This window comes from Engraulis encrasicolus, chromosome 17 (assembly GCF_034702125.1).
Source record: "Engraulis encrasicolus isolate BLACKSEA-1 chromosome 17, IST_EnEncr_1.0, whole genome shotgun sequence".
Taxonomy (NCBI): Eukaryota; Metazoa; Chordata; class Actinopteri; order Clupeiformes; family Engraulidae; genus Engraulis; species Engraulis encrasicolus.
The window spans coordinates 25,301,524-25,317,661 of record NC_085873.1 but is presented as its reverse complement, the minus strand read 5'-3'; the positions used below and the strand labels follow the sequence as shown (position 1 = coordinate 25,317,661).

The following is a 16,138-nucleotide window of genomic DNA, read 5'->3' as shown; positions in this document are numbered from 1 at the left end:
GAGTGTCTTAATCGTGTCATGGCCATTACAATATAAGCATTTTAACTGCAAAGAAGTTGAGTGCATTGGTATTCTACAACTCTTAAAATAACTTTAGATCTCATTGAGTATTGCACATGTCACATTGTACATTGATACATTGCAAATGTCACATTGTATGCATGGTGATAATAACGGAAATTCTCTTCCATTCTATTTACGCTATTGGTCCCAAACTGGACAAAAGGAAGAATGTCTATCTGCATAGCTGTGTGCACAGGTCTGAGGTGTCCTGCATGTGTGTAATGAGTTAGATGCCACACGCCACAGGGCACACAGGGTGGTAAGATATGGGGGACAGTGTTGGAGTGTTGTTTTTCTCATCTCACACACACACACACACACACACACACACACACACACACACACACACACACACACACACACACACACACACACACACACACACACACACACACACACACACACACACACACACACTCTCCCTCTCTCTCTCTCTCTCTCTAAGGGTGGCAAGGTTGGAAGGATACAATGAGACATTGTTCTTGTCATCACGCAAACACACAGACACACACACAGACAGAGAGAGAGAGAGAGAGAGAGAGAGAGAGAGAGAGAGAGAGAGATGACGGGTTGATGGTTGGGATGGACAGGAATAGTTCACAGAGCATCGTTCGTTCTTGTCATGACAAACCTTCACGAGGACGATAGAGGGGGACGCCGTTCCTGTCATAACACGCTGTCAGTGAATGATTAGCTGCACATTACACACACACAAACACACACACTGACACCATGCAGCAGACGCAATTTACACATGCTCACACACACACAAACACACACACACACAAACTCTCGGATATTACATGTCACATTAGCCCATTCTCTTATTCTTATTTTTCTTTTGCATTAACCCCTTAAGACACAGCATTATAAATTAGCTGTTACCAGGATGGCAACGACCAAGTCATAATGTAATACTAAAGGCCCCGTGCACTGTCATAGTAGTGTAGTAAACTTTCAATGTCTATTACATCGTGCCACAGGAGGTACGGCTTGCATTAAGGGGCTACGGGGCCGTTTATATGGTGATGATGAAAAGAGAAGATGCAAAAGTGGCGTGTCGTCTTAATTTTTTCATTCATGTTTAGATGAGCATTCTCAGGAGAAAATCTTTGTTTATAGGAAGACGCAAGAGTATGTGATATTCGATTGGATGCATTCCAGAATCCTGTGCTGTGGTGTGATAAAACCCCAGTATGTCTGCGAGCAAGCGCAGACACTTTTGCTTGACAGTTAAGCCGCTTAGACGGAGACACAACCCGGGTCGTCTTCAAACCTCTACACTCTGGAAGGGGTCTTCAGATTGTTGGGTCTGTAGGCCCCAATGGCGGGGTCGCCATGTAAACAAAAGGCACTTTTGATTAAATATTGTGTCGTCTTCCTTCACAATCGTTGTCATATAAACGGCCCCTAAGATTCAAATAGCTCACTCAAATTCATGGTTGGATTGACCATAGAGCATACAGAGCATTTGCCCGATGGACTGTTGATGATTTTGGCCTAGCCCTCTCCTCAATAGTAGCCCAATGTCAGTCCTCATGCCTCTACAGCAGCCCTCTCAAAAAGAGTGAGATATAATCAAAGCATTAGAAATAGAGCAACACAGTTGACACGCACGAATGCAAGCATGCACGCAAGCACACACACACAGACATGCACAACCACCAGCCCCCCCCCCCACACACACACACACACACACACACACACACACACACACACACACACACACACACACACAGGATATACAGGGAAACACAGGAGCTTGTGAACTTGCTCTTTTGGGATGCAACTAGGCCTATGTGTCTCATATGAGGATGGTTTTGCAGTGACACATGACGCTGTGTGTAGCATCACACCTCAAGAGAGCTATCTGTCTAGTTCTGATGACCTGAACACATCAATGAAATTTCAAGAGTGTTTGCCTGAGAGACTGCCAGGCCCAAAAGAGCTTGTAGAGCGAACACGCGGGTATGTGTGGGGAATGTGGGGATACTTAACACACGCACGCACGTACACACGTACACACACACACACACGTACACACACGTACACACACACACACACACACACACACACACACACACACACACACACACACACACACACACACACACACACACACACACACACACACAGACGTATAGAGTCTGATGCAGGAGACAGCTGAAGCAAATGCACTCAATCAACAAATTACTGCAAGATTTAAATAGATTCTCTGCCAGCCAGGGAGAGACACACAGACACACACAGCAGACACAGCACTGCAATCTCTCTCTGCAACAATCATATTTAGCCTACATTACTGCATGTACTACCTGTGCTAAAATGCACAATTAAGTCGGAATAAACCAGCACAAACACCATTATAGTCATGCACAGATTATAATCTTGCACAAACTGTAACTCAGATGATCACATATCACTTATAACACACCTAAACCACAAGTATCATATTTTAAATATTTTGCATTGCTTTGGATAAAAGCTAAATGTAATAAAATGAAATGAACTGAATTAAACGTCATGATGTTGCTGGTAAGTGGTGGTAACCATGTTATATCTCATTTGACTTGGTTGAAACTTTAGTAGACAAACTGATCTTCCTTGATTACCAAAGGATACTGATCAATGCAGATGATCAAGGTGGGTGAGAAACAGTTGGACTTCCTAAATTCACTCTGATGAAGGCCTAAGTCCAGAAACGTCAGCACCAAGGAAAATAAAAAGTGGTGAACCGTGAAGAAGCAATGTCACGCTCTTCCTTGTAAAAACTGAGGACTTCCTAAATTCAAACATAGGCCTACTGCTACCTACCTGAACATGTTAGATGAGGGAGGGTTGGGTTTTTTTTTTTTTTTTTTTTTTAAAAGCCAAACTGAACTTGTTTAATTACAGAGAACACAGATCATTGAAGATAACAAGGTGGAAAGGCAGAAATGGAGTGTCCAAGTTTGACCTGACTAAATGCAGTAATACTGTAATGTTACACCCCACTGAACGTGTTGGATGAGAAGGGTAGATAGAAAAATATAGGTCAGCAGGGTCATATTAAATGTAGGCTACATGGATCTTACTGTATTTTGCACAGGTGATTCATGAAACAGTAAATAGGAATGTGTCAACAGTACAATGCTAATATAATATTATAACTTCAATATACTGTATTATGTCCAAACTAAAATCAACAATAATATAATATCACAATAAATTAACAACTTCCCTGTATGTGCCTTCAAGAATAAACACGATTATATTATGTCCAAACGAATATTATTGATATTTATCTTATATAATGTCACAATAAAATAATAACATGCCTGAAATAACATGCATGAACCAATGATGAACACAATAATAAAAATATACTAATAATACAACAACTCCTGTCTTTAATTATGACAATACCTCCCATATAAATGGCCAAAATAATAATAAAAAATAAAAACTAGTTATATAACAGCTCCTGCATATGTGTCAAACTTCTCTTCCTCTTCCTGCCTCGAAGAGAGTCAGCCATGGGAGTCTTCTAAATTAAGGAGCTCATACCAAGGGCTTCCCAGTATAGACCACCACACACGCAAACACACACACACACACACACACACGCACGCACGCCCACACGCACACACACACACGCACGCCCACACGCACGTAACATGTTCCTGTACCCTCCTACCACCATATATGTACCCAATAGAGTACCATTCATTATGGGACAGTGCATGGAGAGTACGCCGAAAAGCAGAGGAGTGGGCTGGGTCTCTCTCTCTCTCTCTCTCTCTCTCTCTCTCTCTCTCGTCTGATTAGCTGGTGTGTGTGTGTGTGTATGTGTAGTGTGTGTGTGTGAGAGAGTGTGTATGTGTATGTGTGAGATAGGATATATTTTTCCCTTTGTGGTTTTTGGGATGATATTTCTCCATTCCTTTAGAACAAATGTAGTTTTTGTATCCATGCATAAAATTTGTCTTGATTTGTGAGGGGGGAGGGGGGGGATGTGAGAAGCGATACCCCACTCCCCGCCTCCCTCCATACCCTACCCCCAAGTTGCTGCCACTCTAGCCCCCCTCACAAGGCCGTAACCAGACATTTTCAAATACCGGGGTCAAATACTGCGTGCTGTACTGCATGTTGTACATTTAGAATGCTTCAAACACTTCAGTCAAACTCTTACGTTTGTTTTCATTAATCACTGCCTTGAGGATAAATGGGGGTGGTGTATATAGACTGAATTTATCATTGTTGATCATATATCAGTTTTCATCAATAGATACATTTTACATTACTGAAAAAAAAATACAGAGGACATGACCTCTGTGTCCTCAATGGTAGTTACGGCCATGTCCCCTCATCTCCCTCTCCCTCTATGACCTTCCTCAGGGCCTAGTTCCTCTCCTGGGAACACACACACTGACAGATATAATGTATGTACCAGGCAACCATACACATACCCTACATAGAGCACAGCAGGAGCCATTGGTAACACTTTATATTAGTATCTGCTTATGAAGACTTAGTAATCAATTAACCAATGATGAACAAAACATTAACAAATGTTTTTATTATTAGCTACATTTTGTTCATACTTAATGTAAATATCTACAAATAATATAGTATTATTAGTCATTTAGGCACAGGTCATTTCACTAATTAGCTCAGCATGCCTGCCTTAAGTATTTTTGGAAATAAGCTGATTGTACACCTCTCCTTGAATTAAATGATTGGGTTATACCTTTCTTCTGTACTTTCAACAGCTCTCTAAGTATATGGCACTGCAAATGTTACCTCCAAGCTAACAGTTAACATTAAGTCCTATGAGACCAGCTGGCGGCTAGCTGGTCTCATAGGACTCAAGGTTAATCGCTAGCTTGAAGGTAAAATTTGCACTGTCGTAACTCACAGAAAGGCAGAAAGTAGGAGAAAGGATAAACTCAATCATTTAACTCAAGGAGAGGTGTAAAATACACTTATTTCCCAAAATGGGACAGCATCACTTAAAGGGATGTGGTAATTAGGATCAGCTGGCTCATTGAATTGGCTGGAGCAAAAATGTGACAAGGTTTCTACTTTCAAGGAAACATCTTTTTTATTTTCTAATGCGGGATGTTGATTTATTTAAATTACTGTACTATCTAAAGCTTTGTGGAAAGCTGTTGTTGCATCTGGTGTCGACATTGTGGACCTCTAAACAAACATCAAGCATCTGGTTGTCGAATAATACCGTATGTCTGAGAGTACACACACACACACACACACACACACACACACACACACACACACACACACACACACACACACACACACACACACACACACACACACACACACACACACACGTCATTTTTAGACAGTTTGATGGCATGGGGATGCAGAGGAAACAGAACAGATGGGGGGGAGCCTCTTAGAGAGAGCACCAACATAAAAGAAGAGCGAGACAGCTGCAGGGGGGAAACCAAAATAAACCTTCCCATTCTCTACTCCTCCTCAACCACCATTTCTTTCTCTCCCTCTACCTCTACCTCTCTCTCTCTCTCTCCCAGTCCCCCCCCACACACACACACCTCTCTCTCTCCTGGGCATATCTATAACATGACCTAGATGAATGAGAATCTTCAGAGAGTGACAGAGAGACAGTCCAAGGCACGGGGTAAGAGAGACAGGTTGAGAATTCTCTTGCCTAGAGTAAGCTTTCTCTCTATTACAACCCGACCCCTCACCAACGCACACACAACTACCCAACTCCAACTCCAACCCTCTGTGTCCTCTCTAGACCCTTCAAAAGCACATAGACTCTCAGCATATAATCCTCTTCCCCACCTCCCAAAACTCTAACCCTGACCCCCTGGATACCCCCCAACACACACACACTCCAGCCAAACCTGAGGCCCCTGACACTAAAGGGTCATTTCCACTACCCGTTTTCTACGACTCGGCCGCCACTTGTTGTTAACTTAAAAACCAGCCGGCCGGCTGAAGCAAGCTGAGCGGGTCTTTCACTGCATACTACCCAGAATCCGCATACTCCGCATACTTTCACTGCATACAGTCAGCTCGCCCTCACCGGTGAATGAAAAAAATAATCATGGTGGCCACCAGATCAACTCTTGGAATTCTCTTTAGTTTGACACTGTATTACTTTGATATGAAAATCGAAGGCAGAAATCAACGTTGCAGTATCCAAATATGACATCGCTGAAACTATTTATAGCCTACTTAAACAGGTGAGATATCTGTCAGCCTTAGGTTGAGTCAACTAGCCAACGTAAAGTGTGTAATGGAAACACAAACCGGGCAGGTTTAACAGCACCACTCAGCTTGACACAGCACGCATGACACGGCACGGCACTGGCGGGCAAGTATGTGTAAAAAAAAAAACGCTTTATAAGAGGAAGTGAGTATCACTCACAAATTATTGACAGCTCACGTCAGAGAACTGTGCCAGTGCCTGCACCCTCACCTAATCCTGAACGGGCCAGCATGTTCACGTTGCAATTCTGAGGGTTCGGGAACCGGGCGGGCATTGTGCATTCACCTGCCTTCAAAATGGGGAGCATAGGACGGATACCCCCTTTACTAACACACATAAGCATTGCATATTTAACTACATTTAGGAATTCCCACATACACAGGGAAGCCAACAGGGGAACAAAGGGGTCAGTTGTTCACACACACACACACACACACACACACACACACACACACACACACACACACACACACACACACACACACACACACACACACACACACACACACACACACACACACACACACACACAAGTAAGCATGCATGCATGCACGCACACACACAAACACACGAGCGTGTGTTATATGGGGCCATTTATGAATGAAGTCCTCAATGTCAACAAGTGGTAAACTAATAACATCCTCTGTCACTTTTATTGCTTATGCCGTTCCAATGCACATGCACAGTGGACATTACTCACATGCTCAAACACACACACACACACGCACGCACACATATGCTACATCATTTATGAATTTTAATTAATACTAATACAAAAACACACTGCATGACAGCCAATATGACTACAATTAAACAATTAAAGATTTAAGTTAATGCATACAGAATAATAGTTCATCATTATTGAATTTTAATTATTGTTGGCCACATCTTTGACAGACGGTGACATTACTCTGTGGCCAATTACAAAATATCACAAGCTTATAAATATAACTCACAGGGTGAACAGTAAACTATAAAGTCTTTAATATCATATTCTAACAATATTATTATTATTATTGACGCAATTCATAAAACTAAATGAATTTTTAAAAAAAATAACAGTCTTAAAGTCAACCTGTTACCCATTTTAAAAAAAATGTCAGAGCATAGACTAAACTTGAAATGCTTTCACAAACAACCAACCAACCAAACAAACTTAATATAAACAGCGAAATAAAAATATTTCAAAGATATTTGGCACCACATGCTTCTGTTGGCTGTTTATTTTAGCTTATCGTACATGTTGCATAGTAGTCTATGTATGACGTCATGCCATTCATTCAATTCAGTCTTGTCATACGCATCAGTATAACCTTCTGTCTGGTGATTACGTGTGTGTGTGTGTGTGTGTGTGTGTGTGTGTGTGTGTGTGTGTGTGTGTGTGTGTAGGGCCGCTGACAGCTTTTGCTGGGCCCAGGACAAAGTCAACTGAAAGGGCCCCCTACCCAAGACATACAATGTAATTGGGACCCCCTATCTCCTGGGGCCCGGGACAACATACCCCTTTGTCCCCCCTGTCTGCGGGCCTGTGTGTGTGTGTGTGTGTGTGCGCGCGCGTTGTGTCTTTATATGCTTTTTGTATGGCAGGATAGGAGTCTGATCATTGTAGTTATTGGTTCGAAGTTATCATTATTAAGCGTTCGGCAAATGAAACATCAAGCCCAAACCGTTATGCCCATATGTGGATGGAATCATATAATTAGAGTCGAATCGAGTACAGAAATAACTCATTGCCCTCCTGTACTGTCCTGTGTGTGTTAGCCATATACTATTGCATAAAATGGCTAAGGCATTTGGCACGTTGAGACCGAGCGCGCACACACACACACACACACACACACACACACACAGTTGCGTTTTGCTCATCCACAAACGTTGATGGAAGTTGCCCTTATCTGTTGGCTGGCCTGGTGAGTTCCTGTGGCAGCCCAATGGCATGTCAGTGGTGAGCGAGTGAGAAAGGGTCAGCACCAATACCATTACTTGTGAGATATTGATCACATTCACGTTTCTTTTTCTGTTTCGCTTTTTTGCGTACGTAGTTTAGTGTCTGTTCAATCAGACACTAAACTATATAAATGTGTATTCCACTACTTTCGTGCAGGCTCGAGACTTAGTAGCCTACTACATTCCGTGCTCTTTACAAAATAAATAAATACTTCAAATATGCACTAAATACTGTAGTATTTAGTACATAATATATGACAAAGATTGCATTATAATTATGACTAAAATTTTTTAAATAAAAATGTAATGGAAATGCTTGATGCACAACCAGCATAGGAAGACTTCTCTCATAAATACAGCTTTTCATTTACGATTAAAGTTCAAGTTTGTTTAAATTGCATGGCATTCGACTCCCACACAAGGATAATAATAAAACAAAGAAAATAATGAAATAAAAATAAAACCCTCCACCACGTAACTATCCAAGGTCAATCAAGTCCGCTGCTGATGACGTCACTCGCTGCTTGCTCCTCAGCCAATCAGCCTTCAGTTCCTTCACCTCTCGCCCGTATTCCTCATGCATCTGCAGAAAGTCGTCTGTGGTGACCATTGACCACTCCCCCTGCGGAGGGGCAGGCCCGTTGACGGGGGCGACCAGAGCGTTCCGTTTGGGCCACAGCTTGGGGGACCTCTTGCCTGCGCCCTTTGATGGGACGTTAGGCTGCAGGAGCTGTGAGGATCTCTGGGCCGCCGAAGGGTCCCTCGCTCCCGTGGCTGATCCGGGAGCTGGAGCTAAGGAGGTGGGGGCGCCGGTGTAGAAGACGGACCCAGCGATGAGGCTTCGTGGGTGGGCATGGGCCATGCCGTCTACCCCTGCTCGCTGGGGGTCCGCTGGGTCTTCACCTGCTGCTTTGACTGCCTCTGGTGGCGGAGGGGAAAGACACAGGGTATAAAGGTCCCGGGTTCAGGAAGTAAAAACTCCACGGCCACAAATTTGAGCCGACCGGCTCTCCATCAGCTGCTTTTATTGAGTACTCAAATGAAGTTACCCGTGTTGGAAGGAAACTGACAGGGTTTTTACTTCTGAACTGGAGTTTTCACACTTCTGATGAGCGCTACTGCAGCTAGCTGCTCATCAGAAATCTTTTGACACATTGTATGGCTTGGTGTGTCTCTGTGTGTATTCATGCCAGTGATACTGTGGCATTTTTTGGAAATAAGCTCATATTACACATCCCCTTGAGTTAAATGATTGAGTTTTATATTTTTCCTGTATTTCCAGTTGTTCTCTGAGTATGGCAGTGCAAATTTTACCTCCAAGCTAGAATAACATTGAATCCTATGAGACCAGTTAGCCGCCAGCTGGTGTCATAGGATTCAATGTTAATTCCTAGCATGGAGGTAAAATTTGCACTGCCATACTTGGAGAACGTTTGAAAGTACAGGAGAAAGGTAAAACTCAATCATTTAACTCAAGGAGAGGTGTATAATACGCTTAACTCGCAAACTTTTGGGAGAATTAAGCCAAAGCTAAATATGTCAGATGTTTTTGTGTCGACTTTGAATCAATCTAGATTTTTGCAGTAATATTGCAACTGACAAACAAATCAAATTGCAAGCATTGTTCAAATGAAGGAAACTGAACTGATTGCTCCTGGCTTAGTGATTGGTGAAATATGTTCAAATTTATATGTTCTTGGTCCTTGTAAAAACCCTAGCTGCAGCATTTTGCACTAGCGGAAGCCTACTTGTAGTGCTAGATGGAAGGCCAGAAAATAACACACTGCAGTAGTCCAGTCTAGATGTAACAAATGCATGAATTAATGTTTCAGCATAACACAGAGACAACATAGATCTGATTTTTGCAATGCTAGACAGATGATGAAAGGCTGTTACTGGGCTGAAAAGTTAAATTCACATCGAAGGAGACGCCAAGGTTTTTAGCAACTTGATTCTCAGTGATTAAATGGATAAAGAGACAAATGTTCAGGGAGGCTGTTACATTTAAGGTGGTCGCACCAAACTTCTTCTAGTAGAGTAAGATCATTCAAACTCTGCCCACCAGTGCTTGACACTAACTTTTTCGCTTACCAGCCATTTTGGCTAGTGGTTTCCTGACTCACTAGCCATTGGGCCTTTTCACTAGCCATAATTTTCTTCACCATCATAGCAGCTTTAATGAATTATATAATAGGCTGTAGGCCCTAATAATGTAATGTAGGATAATATAATATAATATAATATAATATAATATAATATAATATAATATAATATAATATAATATAGGCCTAATATAATATGGTCCTAATATAATATAATGTAATATAATACAGTATAATATAATCTGCTATAGGGCCTAATAATTAGAATTGTTAGGCCTATTAAATGGTCCATGCATGCATGCTATGCAAAGAACAGATTTACTGATCTGAGGAATGGCATAGCCTATATTTACCATGCAGAAACACCAAGCACAGTGTTGTGGAAGGGCACAAATGTAAGCTACACGAGAGCAAAATATTTTCGTCTTTAATCTGGAGGGACTTCTTCATATCATATAGGCCTATCTGTGGAGGTCGCCGTCCAAATTGATGCGCAAAGTAGATAGCGTAAAGTCATTGCCAAGTTCGCCTGTCCTCGGTCATGGATGTGGAATAACACCTCTTCTGGAATATTTGCTTATAAAAGTATCCACTAGAAAGCACACACAGATGCGGTAACTACAGAAGGGGCTACGACTTCCTTTCATTCCGTTTAATAGTGAGTTGTTTAAAATACAAATGGGCGCAAGGCAAGACCGGCACCTGCGAAGGGACATGCAATGGGATGCTTTTGTGCAGTCTGGAAGGCTACTACTGCACGTTTTTTAAGAACGGTTTGACAGTCGGGAACAACAGCACAAGAAACATGGAGGAATATTAAGGTATGAAGACATAGGCCTACAGGCAAATCAGAAAATAATTTAAACCAAACATTATTAATGTCGCATATGTCCTTGTCTTATCACTGCGCTAATCAGTCTTGAGACTTTCACAAGAGTAAGACAGACTGACGTGTTTTCCTCTCGCTTTGGTCATTTTAATGTCCACTACTACTACTAAGTAGCCTATTGTACTAATGACAGATCGCAAAACAGGTCAGTTGAGATGAACTTCGCTACTTTATTTTCACGTGAAGGTTTCCAGTGACATTTCCAAACGCACGCTGATGTCCCGGTAGCTCGCTGTCACTCCTCTTCGCAAGACTGGCTCTATCAGATTCCTAGCTTGCGTGAGACACAGGTGACACGTGACACAGGTGCTTCATGGGTATTGTAGGCTCGCGAAATCGCATTGTATTGCTTTTGTAGCAAAGACGGTCCGAAGAAAAAAAACTACAAAATGCGGTGCCTCATCATTCAGAATAGTAACGGACCCGCCAGAATGGCTAGTGAACCTTCGGTATCTACTAGCCAACGCCGACTTTCACCCGCATTTGGCTACCTGGCGTGTGTTAGTGTTAAGCCCTGCTGCCCACCCAATGCAAAGGAGTGTGCTTAAGTTTGGTCTCCTAAGGGAGTATTGTCCCCTCCTCCTCCTTCTCTTTCTGTGTCATTTGGTGATGGCTTGCATAAGACGTGTGCTACCGCCATATAAAGAGTGAAGTGAACTCCATTAATTCTCAACCTTAAAGGGGTATGCCACTATTTTGGGGCTTAATACAGTTAAAATCGTTGGCCAGGGTTTATAAAGGTGGTAAAGTGTCTTATTTTTCATGTAAGCCGTTGTCTTGCTCTAAGCTACAATGCTACAATGCTACACGGATCCATTGACTTTCACTAGCTTAGCGACATATTCCCTCTTTTAACTTGTCTTAAAGCAAGACAACGCTTAACATGAAAAATAAGACACTTAACCACCTTTATAAACCCCAGCCAATGATTTTAACTGTATTAAGCCCCAAAATAGTGGCATACCCCTTTAAGTCTCCAAAGGTCTCCTGACCGAAGGTCTCCTGAAGAGGCGTTCACCTGACATTACATAGATCCAGGAAATGCAGAGGCTTGAAGTGTCTTACTCTACTAGAAGATGTTTGGTCGCACTGTGAGGAGCTCTGTACTCACCCAGATATTGCTTCTGCAGGTCTTTCACCAGTAGAGCCAGGTAGCCATAGTTGGCTGACAGCAGTGCCTTGATCCAGCTCTCTTGACTCGTCTGGTCCTCGGCCGCAAACTTGTATGTGCGTAGCCCCGGCTCGGCGAAGACCAGCGAGAAGGCAAACTTCTCCTCGGACTCGCAAAGCTGCACGGAGCAGCCCTCCAGAACGATCACCCCCACCACCTCGCTCGACTCGCTCGCACGCTCCTTATAGAACAGCAAGTTCCCCTTCAGAATGCACCAGCGCTTCTGATACGATGTGTTCACTTCTCCCTGTGTAACGAAAATACATTGCACACCATAGTGTTTATTTCTCTGTATACTGTATTCCAAGAAGCTGGTTCAGTAGTAAACCAGGTTAAGGTAATCTGGAGGTAGTGCTAAATCAGATGATCAAAGTTCTCGTTTTCTTAACTAAATGATCCCTGCAGCAGACAATGTACTATGTATTCCAAAAAGCAGGTTTAGTGTCGTATCTGGGTAGGCTATGTTAGCTCAGCGCAAGCGGTACAGTAAATCTAACAATATCATTAACATCTGTCGCAGCATGAGGACTGATACCATTAGGGTGGAGGCCAGGCCAAAAATCAAGAATAGTCATCCAGGCAAATGCCCTGTATATCATATATGGCCAATCCAGCCATGGATTTTAACAGAGAGTATACTCATTTTGTAAGGTACATTTTGAGACATGGCTGTATTTCAGATTCTTTTGAAAGAACAATAAATTGAAGCAGCTATATAAGTTGTACACTGGCTACTGTTCATTGTCACAAAGAGAAATGTCTTTAATGTTGTCCCATGACATGGAGGGTGTACTCACTTCTGTGACATACTGTATGGGTCACCCTAGCTTTACTTAGCTGATTTTGCTACTGAACTACCTTCTTAGAATACCCTCCTGTTGGTTAGCTTGCCCATGTTTACCACGTAACTATTCTTCCCACATCCGGCAGATTGCCCTGCATAATGATACAGCCCTTTTGATAGGATAGTACATGTTCACCTCTCCCTGAATTACTCAAGACACGTATTATTATTATCATTACCATTATTATTATCGTTACTTACTACTGTGTTATTGTTGCTGGTATTGTTGTTGTTATAAGTACTGCTTTTTAAAATTATTATTGTTGTTGTTACTGACAAAAAATGTCTGAATTAGTGAATAATGTGTTTATAATAGTCAATGACACATGCTGAGGGTAGGCAGCACGTAGGCGTACCTAAATTAAACCCTGTTGGCAAACAGTGCTGGAGAGAGCAATGCATGTGTTGACTCAGCCAGATAAGATAGTGCAGGGAGAGAGACAGTAGTAATGACCCGAACACAAGAGCCTTCTGGCTTTATTCACATACTCAGTACTCAGCCATAGGGCTATACAGGGGCGCAGCTATAAGGGGGCAAGCAGGGCATTTGCCCTGGGACCCTGGGCCCTCCCGTTTTGGTGGTGGGGGGCCTATCTTGACCTTGGCAGGCAATGTTTTGCCCTGGGGCCCAGTGTGCAATTGTTCCGCCACTGGGGCTATACCATTAGATGATTTACCACTTGCTAATGGTTCACATACTGAAGTACTGTAAGTTGACTGAACCAGCTTTTCGGAGTTACCCCCAGGCCATCTCCTTTATAGGAACAAACAGAGAGTGTTTGCACACACAGCACACTGTATCCTCGTGGCAGTGTTTGGTGGAGCGTATTTGATTGCTTACAAAGTTCAGAAGCTTCAAACGCTGCCTGAAACATTAAAGCCCCTCAAACAGTAAAGCCATTTTTGTATTATGTCCTTGACTGAGTTCATTGTCTATGTTGAAAATGGACACCCCTCTAAATTGTGGGCCAGTCCCTATAAGCAGCATCAACAACAGTATCGGGGACAGGGGACTGTCAGCCCACTAGGAAAATGCCCTGCAATAATCACCAATTACTGTACTGTCTAGCCCAAGTTAGACTTTAGAGCCTGCGCAAAAAAAGAGCTGAGGAGGACAAGCTCATGGGAGAGGAAGAAAAGCATGGTGGTGGATTCAGTATAAATTTGCATATCAGTGCCATCAATGCAGCGGAGCCATTTGGCCTATTTCAAAACTGCATTGCTCACCTTCTTGTACAGGTATCCTTCTTTGTCCACGGAGGCACTGCAGGAGAGGTAGTGGTTCAAAATCTTCCCATGAATCTTCATAACTTATAACTGGAAGGTGGAAAACATACATCAAATAATACAAAAAAACCTAAACATAGGCTATACTGCATTTCCAAATAAAACCAAGTTGACAGTCTTGCTAGACTAAATGCCTACCTCAGTTCACTAGGTGCAGAGCACCTTGAGTTGTTCTTCAGTAAGTTCATGTCATAAATAACTACATAGTTTAGCCTACTGATCATTAATGATTAATGGGGCATCTGCGGGGGAGACCTGGCCAGTATCTGCAAGCACAGGCTTGGGCGTCGGCGTCCTGACAGCATAAAACTGTGAAATATAGAGCTTCGAAATTCCGAGTTGATTGTCTTCAGCAACACACCAAGAACGGAATTCTTGACATACCTGTCACGGTCCCCTAATAAGATGTCTCGGCTTGTTTTACGCACAGGTTGCTGGTCTGTAGCCTACGTCCCTCGCTTCCGCACAATCGTCAAGTAGGCTATGCAGCAACATCCACGGCAGATTTTCCATCTGCTACTAAGGTGCTATAACCACCACAGAATACAAACCCGAAAACGCCCATGCAGCGAGAAGACATACATTTGCGAAACCGTGCCCTGCTGTGTCAAGGAACTATGATAGTTTTTTTTGGTCTGCGCGCGATAAGAAATGGGTGTTGTCAAAATCACACTTCCTGGTAGCAAGGTGTGCGCATGGCACACGTCAACAAACGTGTTCAACCACCAAACTTTTCTCTCATCACAAAGTGACCTCTTGAAATCAGATTGCCAGTGCGCGCGCGTAAACGGTAATTCCCCAGCGCCGGATGAATTCCGAATGGATCAGACACAGGAAATATCGACTCAGACTGCTATCTCGCAGATATCTGTGTCGGACCTTTTTGTGGTCTCCTCAGCACCGCTCCACAACAAAACCTTCATCTGTCCGTTCGTCACTGGCACCACTGTCGCCGATGACCGAAGGCACAGGTCGCCGTGGCTGGAGCCGACTATGAAATCCTTTCTGGCAGAAACTATACGGCTCCACGACACAGTTCCACTTTTCATATCCTCTATTTGGCGCCAGACCGTAGTGGTCAGGCTTGCCTTTATCTACTGTCATTGCACCCGCAGGGTGTATTTGTAGTAAGCTGTGGCGTGGCGTGGCGTGAGAGAGCGCGAGACACAGCGACAAAACAACATCACTCTAAACAAAATGAAGTTCTTAACAGTGGCCTTAATGCCTCAGCGTCGCCTTATCATTTAGCCTAGTATTTTAAAGGTGCTGACAAGAAATATCTAATAAGTCTGGGCTTTTTAAAAAAATACATTGACATCAACTGTATGCTCATTGTACAAATATGTTTATTATATTTACAAGGCGGATCTCCTAATGCCACATAGGGCCTACATTATTTATCTTGAAGCATGAAACATCTTGAACACGACATAAATTAATGAGTGCTTTTTAATGCCATACAATGACATAGAACCTTTTGAATGAGAGTCAGGGGACTCACCGTGTCATGGTTCAGTCCTCCATCGAGACCATGGAAAAGGCCCTTCACAGTTACACCTCACCAACCACTTAATGCACAACTATTCAATGC

At 42.9% G+C, this 16,138-nt stretch overlaps 1 protein-coding gene across 2 annotated transcripts; it reads right to left on the bottom strand.

The window, feature by feature from the left end:
• Positions 1 to 6,933: 6,933 nt before the first annotated feature.
• Positions 6,934 to 15,623, bottom strand: LOC134468006 (sesquipedalian-1-like). Of its 2 annotated transcripts, none has more exons than XM_063222044.1 (4): positions 14,686 to 15,623; positions 14,488 to 14,577; positions 12,357 to 12,663; positions 6,934 to 9,175 (listed from the first exon to the last, which is right to left on the bottom strand). In XM_063222044.1, the coding sequence occupies exons 2-4, from the start codon at positions 14,566 to 14,568 to the stop codon at positions 8,733 to 8,735; spliced, it is 831 nt and encodes a 276-aa protein (XP_063078114.1). In that variant the 5' UTR covers positions 14,569 to 14,577; positions 14,686 to 15,623; the 3' UTR covers positions 6,934 to 8,732. The 2 variants fall into 2 exon arrangements, with proteins under 2 accessions (XP_063078114.1, XP_063078113.1); XM_063222043.1 differs by having other exon boundaries at positions 14,932 to 15,623.
• Between the last annotated feature and the right edge of the window lie 515 nt (positions 15,624 to 16,138).